The sequence below is a fragment of the Botrytis porri genome (genome assembly GCF_014898465.1).
Source record: "Botrytis porri strain MUCL 3234 chromosome Unknown BPOR_001, whole genome shotgun sequence".
NCBI lineage: Eukaryota > Fungi > Ascomycota > Leotiomycetes > Helotiales > Sclerotiniaceae > Botrytis > Botrytis porri.
Genome location: NW_024066075.1, coordinates 4,124,991 through 4,149,516, shown reverse-complemented (window position 1 = coordinate 4,149,516; position 24,526 = coordinate 4,124,991). Strand labels below are relative to the sequence as shown.

At 42.1% G+C, this 24,526-nt stretch overlaps 4 protein-coding genes across 4 annotated transcripts; 3 read left to right on the top strand and 1 right to left on the bottom strand.

Moving 5' to 3' along the window:
• Nucleotides 1-1,944: 1,944 nt before the first annotated feature.
• On the top strand, nucleotides 1,945-9,668 carry EAF01_001084 (uncharacterized protein; the record flags this gene model as incomplete). The annotated part of the gene is made up of 19 exons (XM_038909334.1): nucleotides 1,945-2,198; nucleotides 2,250-2,304; nucleotides 2,355-2,408; nucleotides 2,464-2,532; nucleotides 2,586-2,615; nucleotides 2,671-2,712; nucleotides 2,764-2,816; nucleotides 3,122-3,173; nucleotides 3,229-3,276; nucleotides 3,327-5,144; nucleotides 5,196-5,243; nucleotides 5,295-5,562; nucleotides 5,613-5,648; nucleotides 5,702-5,737; nucleotides 5,790-5,813; nucleotides 5,862-6,062; nucleotides 6,112-6,237; nucleotides 6,285-6,410; nucleotides 6,459-9,668. 19 exons carry the CDS (start codon nucleotides 1,945-1,947, stop codon nucleotides 8,741-8,743), a joined length of 5,625 nt encoding a protein of 1,874 aa, XP_038776240.1. The 3' UTR covers nucleotides 8,744-9,668.
• A 485-nt stretch (nucleotides 9,669-10,153) lies between these two features.
• EAF01_001083 (uncharacterized protein) lies at nucleotides 10,154-12,539 on the bottom strand (the record flags this gene model as incomplete). Its single annotated transcript, XM_038909333.1, has 2 exons — nucleotides 10,154-12,352; nucleotides 12,429-12,539. 2 exons carry the CDS (start codon nucleotides 12,537-12,539, stop codon nucleotides 10,154-10,156), a joined length of 2,310 nt encoding a protein of 769 aa, XP_038776239.1.
• Nucleotides 12,540-13,506: 967 nt separating this feature from the next.
• EAF01_001082 (uncharacterized protein) lies at nucleotides 13,507-15,137 on the top strand (the record flags this gene model as incomplete). The annotated part of the gene is made up of 2 exons (XM_038909332.1): nucleotides 13,507-13,527; nucleotides 13,587-15,137. 2 exons carry the CDS (start codon nucleotides 13,507-13,509, stop codon nucleotides 15,135-15,137), a joined length of 1,572 nt encoding a protein of 523 aa, XP_038776238.1.
• A 785-nt stretch (nucleotides 15,138-15,922) lies between these two features.
• Nucleotides 15,923-17,554, top strand: EAF01_001081 (uncharacterized protein; the record flags this gene model as incomplete). The annotated part of the gene is made up of 8 exons (XM_038909331.1): nucleotides 15,923-15,925; nucleotides 15,977-16,094; nucleotides 16,165-16,342; nucleotides 16,389-16,555; nucleotides 16,613-16,841; nucleotides 16,894-16,980; nucleotides 17,030-17,075; nucleotides 17,129-17,554. The coding sequence occupies 8 exons, from the start codon at nucleotides 15,923-15,925 to the stop codon at nucleotides 17,552-17,554; spliced, it is 1,254 nt and encodes a 417-aa protein (XP_038776237.1).
• Nucleotides 17,555-24,526: the final 6,972 nt, after the last annotated feature.

Here is a 24,526-nt window from a genome sequence, read left to right as displayed (position 1 = left end):
AACATGTGTGTGTGGCATGTTGATGTGAAAGTCTCCAAGTGTGGTCAGAGGGAGTCCTTGGAGTGTGGTGAAAGTGTGGTAAAGACAATACGAGCACACATGGATAAAATAATGAGCGAATAATGAGGTTTCAATAGAATCAACGACGAGTTTAACGATTTTTCCTGAGAGGGTGGAGGGTGGAGGGTGCTTGAGGTTAAGCGAATGTTCCACATTTTTCATCCTTCATCCTCCAATGATAGCGATAGAAAAATGCACGTTTGACCAATCATTGCTGCAACGTATGATCCACCCAGCCACCCCACCATTTGACCCCACTAAACTGTACCTCGCACCAACCACGTCTTATTTTCTTTCCGTTTCTCGACCTCCCACTCGACCTCCATACACTACGACCTACTCTCGCTACTCTCGACCTCCTTCATCCATTAGCCATTTGCTATCTCTACCCAGACATCTCTACATATGTAAACATCGTAAAAATGGAGGCAACGAAAGGCTAGAATCGATCACCTGCAGATTCCGTCGCATGCAATCGAGTCACCATGATGACGATTGCGAGAGTGAAGAGTGGAAGAGTAGAGGGAAGAGTGGAAGAGTGAACAAGTAAAAAGTGCTGCAGTGAGATTTTACCCGATAGCCTCAAGACCCTCTTCCCATTCATTCATTCATTCATTCATCCAATACCCAATACCCAAAAACCCAATACCCAACCAACACTCACCACCCTCTCCTACCAAGTAAGCAGAATTCCACTGAAAGTCCAACATGTTCTCCACTGCCACTCAGCCTCTCATCACACTTTGTCACCTGTCAATCTCTTATTCAACCGCTTTGCAGATTCCTTGGATAACAGTTGGTAGGCCACAAAAAATCTTCATGGTTCATTTGATTCAGCCAAACTACCCAGCTACACGGAATAGCCCCCAAAATAGACATGGCTGCAATAATATGGCAAGGTTAGAAGTCCGGGATCTTTACCTCCCAACGGTAAACAAACATTTTAATTAACATGCCATTCTGGAAAAAAAGATTGTTCGGTCATGCAAAGAAGGTGGCAATCCGTTGTACGGTGTTCTTCTTGCTCCGATATCATGTAGTGATATGCGAAAGCCATCCAAGGAATTGCGTTGGGTTTATAGATCCGCTTGCCAAGATGCATATCATTTTCTGTTGGACGACAGCATGCAAGGATCGTATATCGCATGCTAAGATGTTTACATCTTAGTCAAGGATAGGTACAACATGCACAGTAAAATGTGTTGTCCCATTGAGGCTCGTGGTTTTGGATATTTCTTTTCCCGCGTTGCTCTCCCAGAAAATTGCCCTGCTCTAGTGTCAGTAAGACGAAAGACAGATGTTCCATTTCTCTCTCAAATCACCACATAGCCCTTGTGCGAATCCATGTACTACCCTTCGTTTTTATTATCTCCTCACTTGGCCCTGTATCTTTGCCATATCACGAATGTGATATTCAAAGTGGATTTGTCAAGGTAACGTGGTGTATTCGTAGGTTCGTAATGTCTAGGGTCCCCTAGCTCTTTTCCATTTTGAGATCTTTCTCTCGAAACAATTTTGTCTGGACTTTTCGCTCGTTTTACTTGTCTCTTGTTGTTCAACTAGTCCTCGTGGGCTTTCTGCACCGCTTCGGAATTCTTTTAAGGTTACCTTGGCAATCTGATGGCTGTGGAGAGTTGTTAATTGACTTCTTGATTGGTCGCAAATCGCCTCAATTGGACTTTTCCGAACCTTCAGCCTTAGAGCTGACGCACCTTGGTCGTATATCATAGTCAGGCACACCAAATAATATACACCTACCTGCAGTCAATCGTTCCTGAATCAAGTAACCGTCGTCTCTTATTCTCCGCTCGTCGAAAAAGATCTCAGCATCATTGCTGTTATCAACACTATCGTTATTCTGTATCGACGGGACAGTATTTCAAAATGGTCTCCAATTGTCATATCGGGGTACTGATAGCGGGGTTGATTGGGGTTGTACAAGGGCAGTATCTAAATACTACCGTGGCGATTGTAACTCCAATAACACCAGAGGGACAAGGACATTATTCAACATGCGAACCAAAGACTGTGACTATTACGTCTTCCGTAGGTGGATATGGATCATGTCCCACACAAACTATTACATCAACCCAGCTATCTGTATCGACAACTACATGTTGGGAGACTACTACAATTGAGTGAGTTCCAGCCAGCAGAAGCAAAGTGAAGATATGCTAAACACGGTCCAGCAAACCAACCACAATTATCTCAATATCTACATCTACAGCATATCAGAATCAAACCGTGAGCAATCTTCTATTTGGACATAGGGATAATTACTGACTGGGAGGTAGACTACAACAACAATCACTTCAGAAAATGGAGGTGGTTATGGGCCTGGGACTACAGTGAGTTTGGTGCATGGTGGAGTACATAAAAGGACAGCCAATTGACCAGTAAAAGGTTACAGAGACCATTACTGTTACCGCGAGCTCTATCCCAAGTGGTGGATATCCATATGGAGGGAGTACTGTGAGTGGATCTGATTCGAGAAGTCAAGAAAACCACTTATTGACAAATTTTAGATCACGGAGACAGTCACTCAAAATCAGAAAGTAAGTTCTTGACTGACTATGATTCAACGATTAGCTCCGATACTTACATAGCCAGATAACTAAAACTGTCGGTGGTTACCCAACTGCGAACCAAACTGTATGACCTTCTATCATCATCGCCATGAGAATACGGGCTGACATACAATAGATTACGGAGAAGGTTACGGAGAAAACTACTGAGACAGAATCTTTTACGACAACGTGAGTATTTCAAATTGGTTTATTAACCAACCGACTTCAATGTCTGGATCGCTCTCAATATTTGAAACACGTTGAATGTTCCGGAGGTTTTATTTGTTTGATTGTAGTTCAATTGAGTGTTCTGATTCAATATTTGAATCAAGTCGAATTTGAATACCGGAAAGGCGTTCATTGTCCTAAACATCTTGATCGCTGGACTGCATTCCGGACTATTGGATGTCATGCCGAAGAATTACAATCATGAGATATCTATAATTCGTTGCATAAAGGCCCAATATCAGAAAATTCGCTAATATATGCTCCAGTGTTCCTAGTGTCATTTCAGCGATTACGACCCTGACGGATGTGCTTACAGTGGTATGTTTTCTAGGCTTTATTTCGAGGTTTATGAGCTAAAATTGAAAATGAATAGACCAACGTATCTGCAGCTAGCTTCACCGAGATTGATCTTGTCACAACAGTAATTACCTCTGTGATCTTCTCATTCACCCGTACTAATTCTCATGATAGACTAAAAACTACAATTTCACTGCTACTCAAGTGGATCGCACAACTCAAACTAACACCATCACCGATGAGGAGACCACAACAAGTTTCATTTGGCAGACTACCATATTGACAGATGTGATGACTACCTCAATCCCATATACGACCACTTTGATTAATAGTTATGGATATCCGATTACAATAACTAAGTATAGTACCCTGACCACTACTGAACGATATACTTCTAGTTTTACTACCACGTCCACTCAGGATCATACAACTACAAAGCTAAATACGGTGACAACAACATGCACAGAGTTCGTTCCTATTTTCATAATCAAAACGATAAGTGGGTCTCTCACGACAATCACATCGTATTCCGCAACGACTTTCACCTCACTCATAATTACCAGCAAAACGGACTATGAGACTGCCACGATTACATCGAAAATAACTGATTACATACCAACAACAATATATCAGCCTTCGACGTATACTACCACTCAAGATTTGACTATTATCTCATCATATCCTGTGACTGTTATTAACAATTACACCCTATGGGAAACTACCACGAGAGTCGAGGTATCAACTTATCAAACCACCAGCACGGTGACTTCAACGACTTCAATACCTTTACCCACAACGATTGATGTCTATATCACAACTACCGTAGATCATCTCTTCACATCTGTCTCCACGTATACTTTGAATACAAGCTATCCGGTAACTGTTATCTCTGACCACTCTACTACTTACACCCAATATACCACCGAGTACTACACTAGTCGGGAAACAACTACATTTTCTACGACGGAAACGGATACCAAAACGGATTATGTGACTACCACCTCATATGTACCTACTACGACTGTCTCTACATCGTTTATAACCACCAGTATACCATATACTGTCATATCTTCAACAACTTTGTACATCTACAGCACTCAAATTTCCCTGATTACCCTTACGACTTCCGTACCTATCACAATGACAGATATTTCGACTTCAATATCAACTGATTATGTGACGACAACCTCATATATACCTACTACAACCATCTCTACCTTATTAATGACCACAAGTATACCGTATACCGTCGTTTCCTCAACAACTCTTTATATTTACAGCACTGAGACCTCTTTGTTGACTCTCACAACCTCTGTACCTACCACTGTCACGGATATTTCGACTTCAATCTCAACTTCCGTATCAATTTCTGATATTTACGTCTATACGACTATAATTGAGACCTACAGCACGACGGACACTTCCTATATAACCACTTCTTATCCATATACTGTTAGTGAGACAGTTATAAACGATATAACCCACAGCTTCACAAATTATATTACTACGACAATAATAGATTTATCGACTTACGTCAGTCTTTCTACTCTCACCACGAGTGTCATCATACCAACCACTACTACACAAGTTTCGTTGGTCCCAACAACCATTACGAATTCATATTATTCCACGGCTACAATTACGAAGACGACTTCATATCCATTTACTGTGATATCCTCAACGACCGAATTTAGCTATAGCACTTATACAACGGTTTCAACGTATAGCATGACGAGTACAAAAACTACTTCGATTCCATACACCACAACGAATGAAATTTTGGTACCGACTACTACGACCAAAATTTCCCTTGTTCCAACTACAATCATCTCGTCATATTTATCCACATCCGCTTTGACAGTTTCCACATCTTATCCTTATACCATATATCAAACTATCATTAGTTCAACGACTTACTATTCTACCTCTTATATAAGTACGACTTACACAACAACCCAGGAATTGACTTCTGTATCAACAATCACTACTTCAGTCTGTCTTCCTTTTCATTAAAATTTGTATCAAGTACTGATTTTCCATTAGGTGCCCACGACAACAACCGAGACTAGTGTGATAACTAGTACAACTCCGGTACGTGCCCCTATTACGCGAATCTTCCAGCTCTAGCTAATAAAGAACCAGGTCCCTACTACGACAACGGAAACTAGTGATGTCTACTCAACGTATAGTACCACCTTGACAGAATTGACCACGATCAGCGCTACTTTGACAGAAATCCATCTTTCAACGATAACCGTTTCCACTTCATATCCATTCACGGTATATACCACAGTTGTTAGCGATCATACGACCACCTCAACTCAATATGTCCCAACAACATATACGCAGGTTATATCCACGACGGAGTATGTCCCGAAAACTTATATATCATTGATTACGAGATCTGAAAGTAAGTAGCCCGTCTTAGATTGTCTAGGCTGTTGACTTACCGAAAAATAGCAACCACAGCCACAGCAACTATAACGGATAGTGAGAGTGAGTGTCTTTCAAAGTTTGAGAGTTGGATATTAGAACTAATTGGACTAAAGCAACAACGGCTAGCTACACAGCCACTGATTTCCAGAGTAAGTCGACATATCATATGCTTCTCACGTGTACACTGCTGATACAATTTAGCTACTACCACGACCGCAGTATCTAGTAAGTTCAAAGCAATATGAGGCCTTCTGATTTATACTAAATTTGCAGTCGCAACGCTCACCTCAATCGATGTCATTACGCTTCCCCCCGTTACTCTTACTACTTCAATCTCTGGGACCCCAATCACGGTCATAGAGCCCGCATCAACAATATCCGTTACCAAGACGATCACCTCTGAATTTTATATCACATCCTTGATTACCCTTCCTGCTAGTACTGTTACATCGGATACTTATATTACTACTTCAGGTAAAACCCGTACGATTGGTTCTCTAAATTCTGTGCTGATAATGTCTAGTTCCCGGTCCAATAATTACGACGTCGATATCAGGATCTTTGACAACGATCACCTTACCTGGTTCTACATCTGTTTTGACAGTTTCAGGCCCCACCATAACATCCAATGTCTACATTACTACCCCACGTAAGTGAATGAGAACTGCTATATAGAGTTAAGCTAATTTGGTGAAGTTCCTGCTCAAACAATTACTACGTCAATATCAGGATCTTTGACTACTATCACATTGCCTGGTAATACCTCCGTTTTAACAGTTTCAGGCCCAACGATAACGTCCAACATCTATGTCACCACCTCACGTGAGTGAATAAACACTGCTAGATAGATTCCACACTGACTTGGCAAAGTTCCTGCTCAAACCATCACGACTTCTTTATCTGGATCTTTAACTACCATCACCTTACCTGGTAACACATCAGTCTTAACAGTCCCCGGCCCAACAGTCTCATTATCCGGATCTTTGACGACTATTACTCTCCCTGCAGTCACATTGATTCAGACAATCTCTGGTCCTACTGTTACAACATCAATATCAGGATCTTTGACAATTATAACTCAGCCAGGTAGTACATCAATTATAACCCTCCCGGGATCAATTATAACCTTGCCTGGATCAACAATTCCTGGTCAGGCTTTAACTTTACCAGCCTCAACAGTTACTCTGCCAGGATCGATTACCACACTCCCGGGACAGACTACTACCATTCAAGGATCGACCTTTACAGCCCCAGGACAAACAATCACCCTACCAGGATCAGTAAATATTCTTCCCGCATCGGTAACTACTCTCCCTGGATCTGTAACTCTTCTTCCTGGGTCAACTATAACCTTGCCCGGATCAACAGTCACCTTGTCGGGATCGGTTACCACACTTCCTGGGCAGACAACTGTCATTCAAGGATCGACTTTTACAGCCCCAGGACAAACAACCACCTTACCAGGATCAGCAACTACTCTTCCTGGTTTGGTAACAACCCTTCCCGGTTCAGCCTCAGTCTCGACTGTGACTCAGTCCATTGCAGGCCCAACAGTGACCCTCACTCAGGCAGGATCAACCGTGATCTCAACTCTCCCAGGTTCCGTCAGCATCTATCTAACGACCTTAAGTCTTGGCGCAACCTTGACAGGATCAACAGCATTCATAACTGGGCCTGGATCCACCGTAACCGTAACTGAATTGATTACCTGTCCATCGCCTACAAATTCTGGTTCAGTAAACCCTCAAGACTCCAGCTCATCAGCAGTCTTTGGATGCTCACCAGGATACGTTTGCGACCCACCAAAACCAGATCATTGTGCTTTATGGGCCGATCCACCTGCTGCAGACTATCTATGTGAAGCCAAATATTGTATTCCATCTCCTAATACAACTGAAGTATACTGGGGACAAAATCAAACTGGATACTACCCACCATCAGCCGGATACTTCAATCTTAATCCCAATGCGTTTGGTCTCAGCTTTGGCATTTTTATTGAGAAAGTCGTTACCGAAGTCATTATTGGTAATGAAGGAACTGAACTTGTCAAGACTTATACTACTGGTGACTGGACATCCCAAACAGATATCTCTCACTACCCAGCCGGAACCCAGACTGGACTTTCCACCTCCGCACTCGCCACACCCTCCGCTCCAGCCCGTCGCGGACTTCTTCCCCAAATCTTTGCCGGAAAGCGCAAATCAGACACCACACATCTCAATCTCCTCAGCAAACGGGACAATACTGTTGCTCCCGCAGTTTGCTTCTCCGTGTGTAACAATTGCTACGTTGAAGCACTCAAAGTGGGCAAAACTCCCGCTCTCTGCGAATCCAGCTCCGCATTCCAATCTTATTATGAGGCTTGTACAGGATGTATCAGAGCGAATAGCAACACTGTGAAAGTAACCTTTCAAACATATGTAGAACCACGATTCGCACAATTCTTGGAATTCTGCAGTGCGCAGGAACCACAAAGTGAGGTTTCGGGTAGTACGGAAACCGAAATCAAGACAGTAACAGCAACTGTTTTACCAGTTGAAGTGAGCAGTAGCACAGTTAAACCAGCTGCTACTACCAGTGGTTCGAGTGCTGCATCGAGCTCTAGTGCTAGCGCGAGCCCAACTGCAAGCGCTACCCCGAGTTTTAGTATTACGAGCCAGATTGCACCGGTTGATACATCCTCTACTTCCTCAACATCGATTTCCACCGGCGGCAATCCATCTGAATCTTCTTCAGCGGTCGTCAGTGCCCCGACAGCTTCTGGAAGCGGAAGCGGAAGTGGGACAAGAACCGGAACCGGAACTAGAACTGGAACCGGAGCTGGAAGCCCATCACCATCCACAACAGCCTCGACCGTCCCCAGTATAAGTACCATAGGCTCCGGCTCCGGCTCAGGCTCAGGCTCAGGCTCCAGCACCCGTTCAAATTCGGGATCTGGCACGGGATCTGGCTCGATATCTAGCTCCGAATCATCCTGTCAATCCCAAACCTCAACTCCAACTCCTACAACGAATCCGCAAACGAGTTTCTCATCCACTTCCTCCGGATCTGCTAGCGCTTCAGGGACTGGACCTGCTGAAGGTTTCGGAAGCAAATTGAAGCCTTCAGTGTTCTTCTCATTGATGGCGATGTTGCTTGTGGGACTCATGGGCTAGCAGTAATATGATTTTACTTCTTATTCTTTTCATTATTCGATATTCAGCTCCGATATCTTATATATGCTCTTATTCTTACGACTGTACGACACAAATGATGAGATGAACGACAGTCATATTTACGTATCATGATCAATTTTATACCTTTATTCTTTTGATCTTCTCATTTTCATGTCTCAGCAAGACATGCTCAACAAAAAAACATGATACCCACGATCCTTATATTTAATCATAATCTTGACGAGGGAAAATGATAAATTACGATCTTTACGAAAATACGCTTGCATGGTGTGGAAATGCCAGATCACGGTCTTTTGATTCGGTATGAATGAATGAATGCATGTATGTATGCACGCATGGATGGAATGGGAGAGATGAACGGAGGAAGATACCCAATCCAATACACTCATTTTATGGCGTTATATTTGATTTTTTTTATTTTTTTTGAAGGGAGGGAAACAGAACTTGGCGAGTAGAGTAGTGAGAGAAATGGATGAACATCTTATCCATCCATCTATCTACTTGTCAAGGGAAGGATAATTTTTGAATATTGATGGGCACTCTCAGGTTGGGATAACACATGGAGGAGGGATTCAAAAAGGAAGGAAAGAGAGAAAGAAAGGATGATGGAATGGAAAGAGGACGATGGAAAGAATCGTTGTGGAAAAGAGGCGACTTTTTCATTCCCATGTATATATATTTGATATTTTAATATCTTTGCTTTGCGTTTTTGGAGTCCAGAGTGGACTTGTGAGGGGATGGATGGTTAAGCGAAGCAAGTAATTAGAATAATGCAGAAGGACATTCAGAGGTTTTCTTGTTTCCTTAGAGACTCAGACTATAACCTACTGTGAACATCCACACAGAGACCTGCACTAAACTTACTATATAGTTTTAGGAAATAAAAGCTTTAATTATTTCCGAAGATTATATATTAGGAAAGATATAAGTTTTATATATGTATATAAGAATGAAATGAATTTAAAGTGTATGTATATATATATATATATAAATTTTGATATATCTATCTCATACTATTCTCATTTGAACTATTTATTAATATAACTATATAACTATTATATTTATATAAACATACTATACCTAGATATTCACAATAATCTGTATAAAAGTCGCTCTGCTTGTTAGAAAGCGATGATTAGATTAAGGCAATTCTTCAACTGTAGTTGATTGACTGACACCTTGCCTATCACTCCAGTCCTACACCTAGATGCTGTTGAAAAATGTCCGATATTATCATTAATATGAAATAAATGATTGAGCAAGATTAATATGTCATTTAGTATACTCTCTACCACATACATATCGTATGTATTCCATAAACTCCTAATCCCGTAGATGCATCACCATTCCATAATTTACACACAAATCAAACAAAGCAGATTCCCTCCCTCAACCAACCATCACAGTTCCATCTCCCTTTTTCTCCTCATAAAACTCCAATGTCAACGCCGCCAAGAAACATGGAATGCTACCTCTTTCGTTGACCCAGAATTTGATATTTTCCATTATCCTTCCTGCAAATTTACTCTCCGGTCCGCCGCTAACCTTCATTGTTCCTCTTTCGCCATCAAATACGATACTATTTTCTTCTTCGCCAACGGAAGGATAATAGAATGATGTGACGCGCATTTTACCATTGGGCATGAATACAGCGTCCCAGCCTAAGAGAGAAGATACACCGTCGCGAAATTCTTGAGATTTAAGACCCCAGACTTTCTTGAGACGATCGTTTCGAGTTCGTTCATCCTTAAGTGCGGCTTGAGATTCGGCAACTAAGTCTTGTTGAGTTTGAAGTGTAGATAGAGGAACGGAGGCTTCAGGAGGAAGGTTGGTGGTCAGTTGAGCGAGGAGATCTGCATTTTCGGCACGGAGGGCAGTGATGGTGGAAAGTTTGATGGCCTCGAAGTTAGAGGTAGGATTAGAACGAAGGGATAGAATGCGAGTCTGTGAGTGAGTGGCTGCGGCTGTAAGACGTTCTTGTGTGACAGAGAGTTCTTTCTGGAGGAGCTTTTGTGATGTTTGGAGGTTCGTGACAGCGTCCTGAAGTTTCCGGTTCTTCCTAGTGAGAACTCCAATGCGTTCATTTTCGTCGTTTTCTTCTCGTTGATGTTTAGTACCCGCAAGAGTCGTTGCTGTACTAGGTTGAGCCGATTCGGCGGTCGTAAGGTCATTTTGGAGAGATTGTACCTCTTTACGATATTCATCCACAATATTCTCGAGCTCCTCGATACGTTTAATTTTCGCATCATCAACGTTATCACCAGATCCGAAAGCTTCATCTTCAGCATCGAAAGTCTTGAGCTGCGCTCGCAAATATTCAACTTCCTTGATGGCCAAAGCGCGTTGTCTCTCCAGTCGTAAACGAACCTTAGCATCTCCACCGCTGGTACTGGTTCCTGCGGTCGCCTTGATTTTCTCCATCTCCTCGCTCATAGATCTCTTATCATTTTGTAACCCGTCAATAATGTTATCCCGGTCAAGAACCTCCGACTCCAAAGCGCCAAGTCGCTCCACCATAGTGGCGGTTTGCATTCTTTCTTCAACAAGTGCTCTTGCTAGATCTTCTGGGGAATTGAACTCAATTTGGCCTTCAACATTGCTCTGATTCTGAAGGTATGCGGTCCACGCTAAACGCTCATCCTCGAGTCTTTGTCTTTGAAGTCTTGCTTCTCCAAGTTCATTCTGTAGATCATCCATAGCCTCAACTTTTCTCTGTAAAGTACGTTTCTCTTCCTCGACAACTTCCACGCTCTTATGTAGTCTCTTGTAATGCTTTAGCTCGGCCGATTGTTCTCGATTCATTGCTTCAAGGTTTCGAATGTGTGTGACTTGCTCGCTCAATTCTCTCTTGATCACCTCCAGTGTATCGGTGTCTCCTGTCTGTGCCTTAAGTCGTAGAACTTCAGCCTCAAGTGCTCCGTGTGATGTATCTTTATCGGCCAATTGTTGCTGAACATCCTGTAACAAGGCTTCTCTTCGATCAGAATCCTCTTGTAAGTCTTGGACGCTGCGTTGTAAAGTCTGATTTCTCGTTTCAAGCTCCGAAATTCTCCTTTCCAATATACGACTCCCCTCCTCACTCTCAGTTTTCACATCCTCAATTTCTTCTTCCAAGAGACGCTTGCCCTCCTCCATCTCACGCACTCTTTTCTCCAGTGCTATCTTCTCATTACTTGAAGTGTCACGAAGCTCACGCATCTCTTTAATCAAAGCTTCATATTGCCTCACTGCCTGATTCCTCTCTCCTTCTGCGATTTGTTTTTGCTTGAAGTCCTCTTCGGCTTTTCGTGTCGCATCCCGGAGATCATTTTCATGCCTCAATTTCGCAAGCTCTTCTTCTTGCTTGTGATTATCAATTGTGTATTTCAACGTCTTCACCTCGGCCTTTAATTCATCCAATTCTTTTCTTCTTTTCTCCGCCTCTTGATCTGTCTCGGAGTGAGTTGGCTCTCTTCTAGATTCGTCAAGAATGGTTCGGGTTGATTGGCGAAATCGATCTGTTCGCGATGGCGGTCTGTGGGTGGATTCCGCGCCTGTCAAAAAGTCGAAACTGGGTTGAGTGTTCGATGGTCGGGCAGCAATAGACATCTAATGAGTTATGTTCCCGTAAGAAAATGCAATTGGAGACAAGTAACATTGCCAAACAAAAAGATTGATTCCTTACCCTAGATTGCGCACGAGGAATCGCACTACCCATACTCATTCTATTACCGCCGCTAGTCGAGGATCTTCTTCTTTGAGAATCTCCCAAACCTTGAGGAGTATGCGCCCTCATGTCTGATACGTACCGCTACCAGCGGATTTGTGTTTTGGCGTTACGTCGATAATTGTCGCAAACATGAGTTTGGTTGATGCAAGGCTGAGAATTGGAGAGGAGATCATACGTATTACGTAATCAAGGCACTGGAGAAAACAGAAAATCGGCAAATATGGGGAAATGGTTGGCGGGGTGAAGAGTGTTGGAAGTGAATTTGGAGAGAAAGGTTAGAAGATGAGCTAGCACCAAGGGGCTAGATAGATAGATAATCGGTACTTTCGTAGATACGTACTAGATAGGGGATTCGACGATTGACCAGTGACCATTCATTATATGGCGTCTCAAAGGATGCTCTTTCATCAACAAAATTCTCTTGAATAGGAACACAAGCATTGATTGACCTTGGACACTTATTAACAACACTTCCTCCACGCTATTCCAACCCTAGGTTATCAATTTAAATCATTGGGACTTTGCCCTGATTCCCCGGTTGTATCGAGATGTGATGCTAGACAGGACTCTTGACTTGTAACAAAAGAAGTCATCTACCTACCTGCGTGTTCATATAAAAGACTCCGAAGCTCTACACATACTTTCTACGGTGCATGTGCGTGCACATATAACACCAGGTACTAGATACATACGGACTACTCTCTCCCCAAAACGCTCACAAGTCTGTTTTGAAAGTTTATTAGATCAAGACTTGTCCAAGTGATCTGTACCTGGCTGGCCCCTCCCGTCACCAAGAAACACGGGGCTTCAACTGCTTGCTGACTAAGATTCACTTCGAGAAAGAAAAGGTGGGTTCCCTCCTTGCCCTTGGTAGCTCCATACTTTGCCATGGAGATGGAGATGCAACAACGTATTCATATGGCGAAATACAGCCGGTGACACTTTCGCAGCGACTCGCTGCTTCAGAACAATTCTTTCAACGACAAGCAAAAGTACTTCACATGGGATCGCGTCTTGTTAAAACTCTAATACCATGGCAACCCGAAAGCTCCCTGTACTGGCACAAATCCCTTCCTATCGTTCTATGCTCTGTAGCTAACAGCTCTTTGGCAGGCTCTGAGATCAGCTCTCAGATCATCCAGAGTTGGCTCCTCAGTATCATACGCTCAGGCAAGATGTCCATATCAATTGATACATTATACTTTCTCTACAACGCACAGTCCTGCCATTGCTTCCAAAGAAACTGCAGACTCGCAAGCAAAGCCCGCACATGAGGACTCGGCTGGTGCAGCGTCTGCCAGATCTCCCTCGCCTTCCTCTTCCATCCCATCTCAGTCTACTTCTTCCCAATCGTCAACTTCGCCCAGCGATATTCCAGCCCCGGCAGATTGGGAAGAGAATCCTAATTACAATATCGAGAAGTTCTCAGAGTTGCCTCATTCTAATTTTGGGGTCAATCAACATATGGTAATCAACGATGAGTTCAAAGAAGCTTTGAGGCAGATCTTGTGGCAATTCAGAGCCCCTATTAGGTATGCATTTGCGTATGGATCCGGCGTCTTCCCTCAATCGAAGCATACGAAAGCGAAACCTTCAAGCATTACATCCATCCATTCAAAACCACCGCCAGCAATTGTTGAACAACAAGGAAGCACCCCTAAGATGATTGACTTTATATTTGGTGTATCCTACAGTCAACATTGGCATTCCCTGAATTTAAATCAACATCGAGATCATTACTCGGCGCTCGGCTCCCTCGGATCTGGGGCTGTTACTGCTGTGCAAGAAAAATGGGGAGCCGGTGTCTACTTCAACCCCTACGTCACAGTCAATGGCACTCTTATTAAATATGGTGTTGTTAATCTGGATACATTGTGTACAGATCTTTCCGAGTGGTCAACACTGTACCTTGCAGGGAGGTTGCAGAAGCCTGTCAAAATTCTGCGGGACGATGCAAGAGTCCGTCTCGCGAATCAGGTTAATTTAATCTCTGCATTGCGAACAGCTTTGTTACTTTTACCTCCTGAATTTACCGAGCAGGAATTGTATGGCACCATTGCAAACATCAGTTACTTGGGCGATCCAAGGATGGTTTTACCGACAGAGGATCCGTCAAAAGTCGCCAATATTGTTGGGAACAACCTCCCCCACTTCCGTCGCCTCTATGCGCCTCTCATTGACAACCTTCCTAATGTAGGCTTCAACGATTCTAAATGCTCCGATCCAGAATGGGCATCTGATCCATCAACAAATATACGGTTAACTCAAGATATGGACCCAATTCGACGGGGAAATATGGTGAGACGTCTGCCAAAATCATTCCGATCGAAGCTTTACTTCCAATATCAGAAGAAATACCAAATACCTCGACTGGAATTTGACCAAATGATTGAGGCCTCGCGCGATGAAGACGGGACCAGGATTAATAGGAGAGAAGGAGGCGGATTTGAAAGAAGGATTGCCCGAGAACCTCCCGAGGATCTAAGATCTGAAGTCCGAAGTGTAATCAAGAACACGATTGGATGGCCTAGTACGAGCCAGAGCTTGAAAGGACCCTTCACAGCTGGATTCCGCCGGACTTGGCGGTATATGAGTGAAAAGATGGCGAAGCATGCGGAAGGGAAAAAGAAATTGGAGGAAGCAAAGGAAAAGAAACAAGATTGAGCATTATGCCGAGACATTGTTTTGATGATGACACGATTAAACGGTGAGCTGTATGCTGTGATGTGTGCTGTAAATAGACCGAGTCTATCTTAGACTCATTACACGGCTCTTGGTAAAGGGTTTATTGGAAACCTGGGCTGTTAAAGGCTTTTTATGTTGAACGGCGGCTATGCATACATATATGCATGTCAGGCATTTGGGAACCGCTAGAAAGGAATTGGATGGTTAAAGGTTGGTGGTATTACTTGTATGCTTTGCATGAGAACCAGGACTTTGAGAAATGGGCTTTAATACATTAGCAAAAGTTATCCTATACCTTCTCACTTGTGTCATCTTGTTTCAATATATCGAGCCTCTCTGTATCATGTTATACTCGCCGTTGTTGCACTTTTATGTTTGAGTCGATTACAATTGGCTTGGCGCTTTCAGCCTCGAATTTCATCGCGTCCGGCTAGGCCTGATCAGTGGATACTTTCTCAATGTTCTAATCATATAGCAATATATTATCTATATTCAATTCTATTGTGTGTAATTGTTAGACTAGTCACAAAGCCGTTAGGTAGTTACGATCATGACAAAACTATACCTCCCGGGAAGGGAAACGGAAGTATCCATCCGTTTTGACCACCCTACAATCTACGTGTCCGCCACTTGTTTTTCATGAAGAAACAAAAAGGTAGACAATATTCTCGATTCAAATCATCACTGTCGTCTCAACTCTTGTCATTATTCCCATCTGTTTGATGTTTGTTAAATAATCAAGTACCAAGTAACTTGGCTTCAACATGGTATTTGATCTTCCGCGTATCATTGTAGGAACTAGAATCTGACAGAGAGAGCACATCTTAATTATTGGCTGTGGGCTTGCTGGCCTCACCACATCTATTGCACTTGCAAAAGGAGGTCATACTGTGGAAATACTAGAAAGCTCTGAGCGAATCTCATACGTTGGCGCTGGTAAGTGACGCAGGTGCACTCATGGCAATTCAGCACACCGATTTGATGTGCATCTGTTCACGATTTGTAGGCATTCAGGTCACACCAAATTCTTCAAAGGTTCTTCGTAGGTTGGGAATCGATTCATACATTGAGAAGTATTGTACAAATCCAGTGGATTTGAGGATGATGCGCTGGAAAGATGGTCAGATTCTTGTCGAATGTCCTTTGAAAAAGCCTGCGGAAAATGAGTATAGGTCTCCATATTGGTGAGTTAAACTCTCCCGATTGTACAAATGGACTAATAGAAAATAGGCATATCCATCGTGCGGACCTTCATCGTGGATTACTTGACGCTGCGACGAATCTTGGTTGCAAAATTCTGTTGAACAGTCGTGTGGTCAATATTGATCCTTCCTTACCTGCTCTTGCTACACAAGATAGCAAGATTTACTCCGCGGACTTGATCGTTGCATCTGATGGTGACTAGTCTACCTACTTGCCCTTTTGATATTTTCGGTCTGACAGTCAAAATGCAGGTCTACATTCAATGGCCCGCGAAGTCATTCTAGGCGGAGCTGGAGCACCCATTCCAACTGGTCAAATGGCATATCGTGTAGTACTGCCAGCCAAAAAGCTTGAAGGCATTCCTGAATTGGAGGAGATCATCTCGGTTCCTCGAAATAATCACTGGCTTGGTCCCAATGCGACCATTTTATCATATCTGCTAGAGGGAAGGAAGGAAAAACTATTGAATCTTGTCTTCACGTCAGTATATTCCTTTCGGTGCTTAGCCTGACAAGATTGGTGACATTGCCAGATGTGATTCAAATATGCCGGATGGAACGAACCAGCGGATCCAAAGCAGTGCAGAGCTTCGAGACAGATTCAAAGATTGGGACACAAGGTAATTGCTAAGTTGCAGGATGAAGCAACAACGGCTGATGCGTGAACAGGATTGGAATGATCCTTGATCATGTTGATACGGCTTTAGAATGGAGGGTAGTACTACTGTCCTTATTTGTGAAAGACTTGCTAACGTATGCGCGCGGCAGCTGTATACTCATGAAGAGCTAGACAACTGGGTTCATATCTCAGGAAAGCTTTGTCTGATTGGAGACGCAGCCCATGCTATGACGCCTTATCTTGCACAAGGAGCAGCCATGGGTATCGAGGATGCAGCAATACTTGGCGCGCTTCTGGAGAAGTTTCCTACCAAGGATTCTCTTCCAGAAGTATTATCAATGTACTGTAATCTTCGACGAAAGCGGACTGCGAAGGTTGCCAAAGCCTCAATCGAATCACGATACTTTACACAAATGCCTGATGGAGATACGCAAAAACTTAGGGATGAATATCTGTTGACTCATCCTGGTATTTGGCGAGGACATATGAATATACGGTCTCGGCAGGAATTCTTGGATGAACTATTTGGTTATGATGCCTACAAGGCCTTGGACCAAATTTCTGCAGTACTTTGACAGTATTTTGGCTGGAGGTCAATGTGATTACATTATTAATAGAGCTTAGACCTCGTTTATCCGGATAATTACTAGCATGAGACACTTCGTCACAATTCATACCAATCAAATTATATTTCTGTCATCGACTTCCTAGCATACAACAAAAAAGAGTTACACCATACCAATAACGATTTAAGCTTAATAGCCCAATTTGCACATCATGGCTCATTGCATATTCAGCACAGAGATAGTTGTTCAATAGCCGGCTTGGTGGACCTCGCTTGTCATATTATCACACGAGTTCAATCAAAATGGTGAAATGCGACTGTCACCAAAGTTGGTTCTGATTTTGGAAAAATATGGTAAACTGATGTTGATCAACACTTGGTACTGTGAAATCCAATAGGCCCGAGTGCCGGCTGCCGTTTGGATTTGAAGCTTTGCGGTATTCAAGCGCTTATAAGTTTGCTGGAATGGCTCAATTGGTTGAAGACATAAAGTATGAAGTGAATCCGATCCTTTTTATGGCTTATGAACTTTGATACTTTTTGTCGATGTAGTGAACAGTGTCAATCACAGAATCCAGTTTCTTTTCAATCGGGCTACAAATCGTTGCAAATGTTAGTTAGCCAACAATCCGGACATCCGATAAGGAGGGATTGGAATGGGCGAACCGTACTCACGGGACCATGCGGCAATACGAGCACCCAAAGCTGCCGATATTCTGTGCCGACTTGAAGTAGTTATGTACTCACGATCCTCACTTCTTTGCTGAATATCGATTGAAGAGTAGAAACTTTAAGTGTTGTTGATCACGACGGCAAAAGATCAAAGATTTCATGGTGATAGTCAAAATCACACAATAAGTCCTAGAGGGGGCAGCGAAAAGATAGCATCGGCAAATCTTGAGATTGATAACACGATTTCGCAAGCTTCAGCTATCATATTCGATCGTCATGGTCTACCGTTTGTCCCTCAGCCTAGTTGTTTCAAAGATGGTCCTCTGGTTAGTTTTAATGGTCTTTCCGTCACTGATGGTATTTCCAAGAGTCTGTAGTGCAGTCTGATAACCAAGAGCTTCCAATTTCTAATAAGACTGATTCAATGTTCGAAATATGCTTAATTCTCAGATGCTGGGTTTCTAGTTTCATCTAGGCCTTGAAAGCTTGGGAGTATCAAACAGTAGTCCTAACTATTAGACATTCTGGTCATGAATAAGCCGCGGCTAACAATTTTCAGAGTTGGCCCGTCTGGCTGAAATGAACAGTGTTGATTCAAGTCAGTTTCATGGCATTCCTAGGTCCATTTAACGCCGCAGCGATTAATCCTAGCTTGGTTCTTTTGAGCAAAGCTATGGACGTGAGCTCCAAGACTGCTGCATACAGCACAACCACATGTATAATAATTGGTGGTCTCTCTGTAAGTCACTCATATAGTCTTCCATACGAACAAATATTTGACTACATTAAGATTCAACAGCCTTTCATCTAGAATCCTTGTACCAATGTTTATGGCCGTCGACCAATTGCTCTACTTTCAATGTTAACGACTGTTATCGGTGGAATCGACTCTGCCTGCTCGCCAAACTTCGCTACACTAGTCGGAACACGTGCAATATGCGGTGTCGAAATGGGTGGAATGATGTCTGTAGGAACAGCCGTTGTCAACGATATGTTTTTCCTTCACGAGCGGGGAGAGAAAACGGGTATCTATTCCATCTTTGTGACAAATGGTGCTCATATCGCAGCAATTATTGGTGGCTATACAGGTCAAGCAGGTGGTTGGCAATGGAATTATTGGGTCGGTGCTATTATCACTGGTATAGCTCTTCTCTTTGCTATTTTCTTCTTCCCAGAAACGCTGTTTCGTCGAGATGCCGTGGCTCTTGTTACGAAAAGACACGAGTGAACTCATTTCCAGATGTTATTCAATTTCAAGGGGAACAAAAGTACAACGAGAGACATGCGGGACTTTTCGTATGCATTCCGCATGTTAAGTTATCTATCGGTCTTGTTTATATTCTGGTACTATACATTAGCTTGGACATTTATCAATGTTCTCCCTGCTATTTCTCTCGCGACCATCTATACCAAATTTTACCATCTCAAAAGCGGACCCATTGGTGTCTCGCTCGGCATCTCCCTAACGATTGGAAGCTTGATAGGCGAGCTCTGTGCTGGTCGTGCTTCAAATGCAATTGTGTACCATATGGCCCAACGACATAATTGTGAGAGAAAGTCAGAGTATCGTTTGTATCTGTCACCGTCATCTGCAATTTTCATGTCTGCTGGGCTCTTGGGGAAAACGGGGTTTATGGGACGTTTGATTGGGCTTGGGATAGGTATTTATCATATAAATTCTTATTATCTACTTATCATGTTACTAGAAACTTACAAATTATCATAAATTGGTTCTTTCGGTCTTCAAATATGCTCTACGACGCTCTGCTCTTACATCTCCGATGGCAATAAGCCGCAAACTCCGGAGACGGGGATACTTTTCAATCTTTCGAGAGGATTATCATTTGTAGTTGGATATTTTGCGTTGCCTCTAGCGGATAGTATCGGCTATATCTGGGCGTGGTTTATTTTCGCTGGTATTTTGGGATTGAGTTATATAATAGTGGGGATGTTGATTTGGTGGGGAGAGAGTTGGAGAGAAAGAAGGGGGATGGTGGAGTGGAGTGGTGGTGTATAGTTTAAAAAGTTGGTTTTAGTTACTGGCTTGGGTTTTGATATTGAATTTGGAAGTATTCATGCGAGTACACTCAAATGTAGAATATATTTGGTAGGTATAGTCCCAAGCGAGATTCGAATGTCTGCTCCTATCTAGAACATTTTGGAGAATTGAATGTTCCCATGGAATCTACATAATGGGCAGTAAAGTGGATCAAGGCTCGAGGGAGTAGCTACTACCTAACCAAGATGTGTTTGTCCTGTTGCCCTGTTTGTCCTGTTTGTCATATGTATCTTGTTTTCTTAAACTTGAATTGCGCTAGGCCTGATTTGGCTGAATGTGTCCTGTTTGCTCAAACGTATTGGGCTAGCACAGACCAGCCGGTCTTCCTATTTAAACCCTTCCTCCTTCTCCAACTCTTTCTCTTATCCCTTACGACATAAGCACTCGGGTCTTCTCCTTAGGAGGTGTGGAAAGTTGGAACGCTTAGCTTCTCATACGGAAGTACTTGTTGCGCGGCGTCATGGTGCCCTGGAATGAGAGTAGATTCGAGTAGAAACACGGAAAGGAAGTCTTGTCAAGTCACTAGAACAAAAATGTACCTTAAACGACAGTGATTATTCTAGTTGTCCGTGACAAAATTATTCAAAGCCATTTACATAATTAAATAAATGACAACAAAAACAGAAATTTAATGACAGCGGACATTTTACTTCTACTAGAAAAACTCTTTGCTGACTCTCGCATCTGATCTATGGAGGAGTCGTCAGTCTACAGGCTTACGGCTTACACACATGAAACCCTTCTCGCGAGGTGAAAAAATGGGCATATAAAATGGCCAAGCAGTTACCCATGAACCTTGACGAGAATAGATCTTGTGCGGTATGTATGGGGAAAAAAATGAGAAGTTGGCCAGACAAAGGAACGTTTAAATAGAAAAACGGCGTCGTCCGTGCGAGCTCAATCGAGGGTTTGAATTCTAGACAAACAGGACACACTCGTCCTAATCGAGTGTAGTGCAGTTGAGGCCAAGGTCTACTCTAGTAGTAGTAATCGTATAGGCTGTTGAAAAGAAATCAGGGTGATATTTACGCTTTCGTGATTTTCTCAATGGGGTTGAACATAGACTTTCTAATTCTTTTAGTAGCTCTTATTCACAGAGAGAGAGTATGTTCGTTTCTCTGAACAGAGACACATAACACTAGACTAGGTTCGGAATAGTTTGACCTATTTGTTCAGCCATGAGCAACATGAAGTGCGCTAGGCTTGATCTAGATGACTTTGTCCTGTTTGTCCAAATTCGAGCTGCGAATTGGGTTCGCTCGGACCAGGCCCTTTTACTATTTAGACCTTCTCTCACACCTCCAGTTCTCTTTTTTCTTCTCCGATATCGGCCACTGCTCTGTGGTGTAGGACCGGGAAGGTGTTGTGTCTTTGGTCGGTGGTTAGGTGTGTGTGCGGGAGCATCTTCACATATTTCTGCCAAACAACAGACATAGTGACTGCTTGTGCTCCTGAGATACCTGATTTAGTGATGCCCAGCGTTGCCGGATCATTTTGCTTATATGAGGCTTTGGCAGTAGTGACAATGATAAAGACAAAATCGCAATAACGACATGTTTGACAGTGTTGAGTTGAAACGACGACAAAAGAATGGCACGGTGCTAATTTCACTTATAGGGCTACTTTTTGTTGTCACTACTTCCCCTAAGCGAGTATAGCTCTACAGACCCCTTTGCGATAGACTTGACTAAATATTGATACTTCGGATAAAGTAAAGTAGGATAAGGGGTATAACAAGTGGCTCGGCTCAAGGGATAGTATACATCTCGTTTGCTTCTCTCGCTTCGTGGACTCTACTACATGCCGTGAATTTAACAGAAGAGTCAAACTCGTGTAGCCAAGTATAACTGTCTAGTGACTGTTCATTCTCTCACTGTCAAAGTCGCATTTAATTCGTTCCTTGGTATGATTCTTGATAATACAATCATAAGATTTCACTGTCACTACGTATATTCGTCACCCACAAACTGCCTTTTATCATCAATACTTCGAAATTAATTTGCTTCTCTTCAGATTGCATGCACAGAGTAAAGTATGCTTGATCTCAAAGTCCCAGTTGTAGCAGACCAATACATTCACTAAAGCCACGTTCGCACCTACGTAAGAACGAGCGAGACAAGTTCCCGCCCCCCTTGATCCCCCAAAGTAAGCGGAATTAATGTATACAGAGGAAGAATAAAGGATATATGGCGGCTTTTATAGTTAGATCTTAGACCTAGAGTCTATTTGGGACAAGTTTGTCCTATTTGCATGCTTTGATCGGGCTAGCACGAACCAGCCAATCTTCCTATATACTTCGTTCTACCACTCCTAACGTTCTTTTCTCGCCACTCTTTAGTTGAGATATACGAGACAGCGGAGCCAGGTGACTCTGAGTATTTTTAGAAGGATCTATTTTTTGGCTAGTAGATTTTGCTGCGGCAAAGCAATGATTGGTGCTATTTGTGACGCGTTTGAGTAGAAAAAAGGATTACAGCGTCTACCATGGAAATGCAGAGATGGATTGCTGTCTCTGTCATTACATGATTAGTTAATAATATGACAGTGAAACGAGACGTTATCAAGGTTCTATTGTACTTTTTGATATTGCTATTATCGTTCTCTTGAATCACTATCGAGTGCTTTCAAATTTCTGACCATAGAAAGTGAGACTCGAATGACAGTAACTACCGACTTGACGTATATAATAAAGGTACTTTTCACCAAAATAATCTAGCTTAGTATTAATGATGATGACATAGTGACGGTGATGACTGGCATACATGGAAGGGACAACAACATATAAGAAGTCCCGAAATCAGTGCTTGTGAGTTTCAGGTTGTGATATATGGTTACACTCCTCTGAGTGTTTCAATCTCTAAACACAATTGGAACAATCAGATTGTTTGAAATATTACACTATGAGGTTGTGAAGAGAAACTAGTGGATTGGGCGCATCGATGGTGGTAGTATAATTAACCAGGAGTAGCTCTAATACATCTAGCAATGAGAAGGTAGGTTCGATTATGTGACGATAGTAGAGCGTAGATAAACTCACACCTCGCTGATTACTAAAATAAACTCGGGTATCTCATGAATTTGCTCCTCTCTCTTGGAGTATTTCGATTCAAAATAGTCAATGGGGGAAGGATTCTGTAATGCAGTCAAGCATCAAAGACTCAACTATTGACAATCTACGGAACAGAAATCTCACGGTATCATTTGAGTGTGAAGACCTATTCACATATGGGCGAGCATCCCTTTGTTCGATTGTAATGCATTGTATGACTCCCTCCCTATCTCTTTCAATCTTACTGTCGTGTGTAATTTTTTAGGTCAAAATGAGTCAACAGCTCCAAGATACATAGATACTAGCATTAGTAATGTGGAGTGATTATCATGATTGATAAAGAGGATTTCGAGTCACATCACCAATCCAGACATACAAACCGCCATGAGAACTCCATTATTGACTACTTTGTACATAAAACCCATTCTCGAGCCATTCTTGGTGACTCTTTCATCAATCTCGCCTAATTAACCGGCGATTATTGTGCTGTCAATGTCAGGCTTACAGGGTTCTAGGGTCTCGAAGTGCCTATGTACATGGCGTTCTCCGTTCTCTTGACCCTCTCGACCCTGTAATAGCTCCATCTGTAGCTCCATGGCTTCATGCTGGACATGCTGGACATGCTGGAGCAATCATCTACTGTAGTACATGGAATAAGTTATGTCACACCGCCTTTTTTACAGGGTTTCTAAGAACATTAATATCCTCGCGTTTCGTGAAGATTAGTTTATTATTAAATATTTATTTCGTAATAATGAGTCTGTAATAACACCTGGACTATTAAAAGAGCTAATTAAGAGTACATCAACTAGAATGAAAGTAGTGATTTAAGCTAATAGTAAGTTTATATTATATTAATATAACGTAGTTTATTAGTTTATATATTATGTAATTATGTATACTACTTTTACTTTAATTTACATTTTCAAACCTATATCATTCAATAATAATTAAATTAATTAATTAAAACTATTTAAAATTAATAATTTAATATCTATTATATTATTTTGATAGATTCTTATATTATAATCTGTTTTTTTTTCGTATTTATTATAATATCGAATAGAAAATACTTTCTTATTAGAATTCCTTTCTTTTTAATATTTATTATATTAAATATAACTATCAATCTTTTATTAAGATAATATATTAAAAATCTTTTATTTAATAAATACTTTTTTTTAATAATTGAGTTTTCTTTA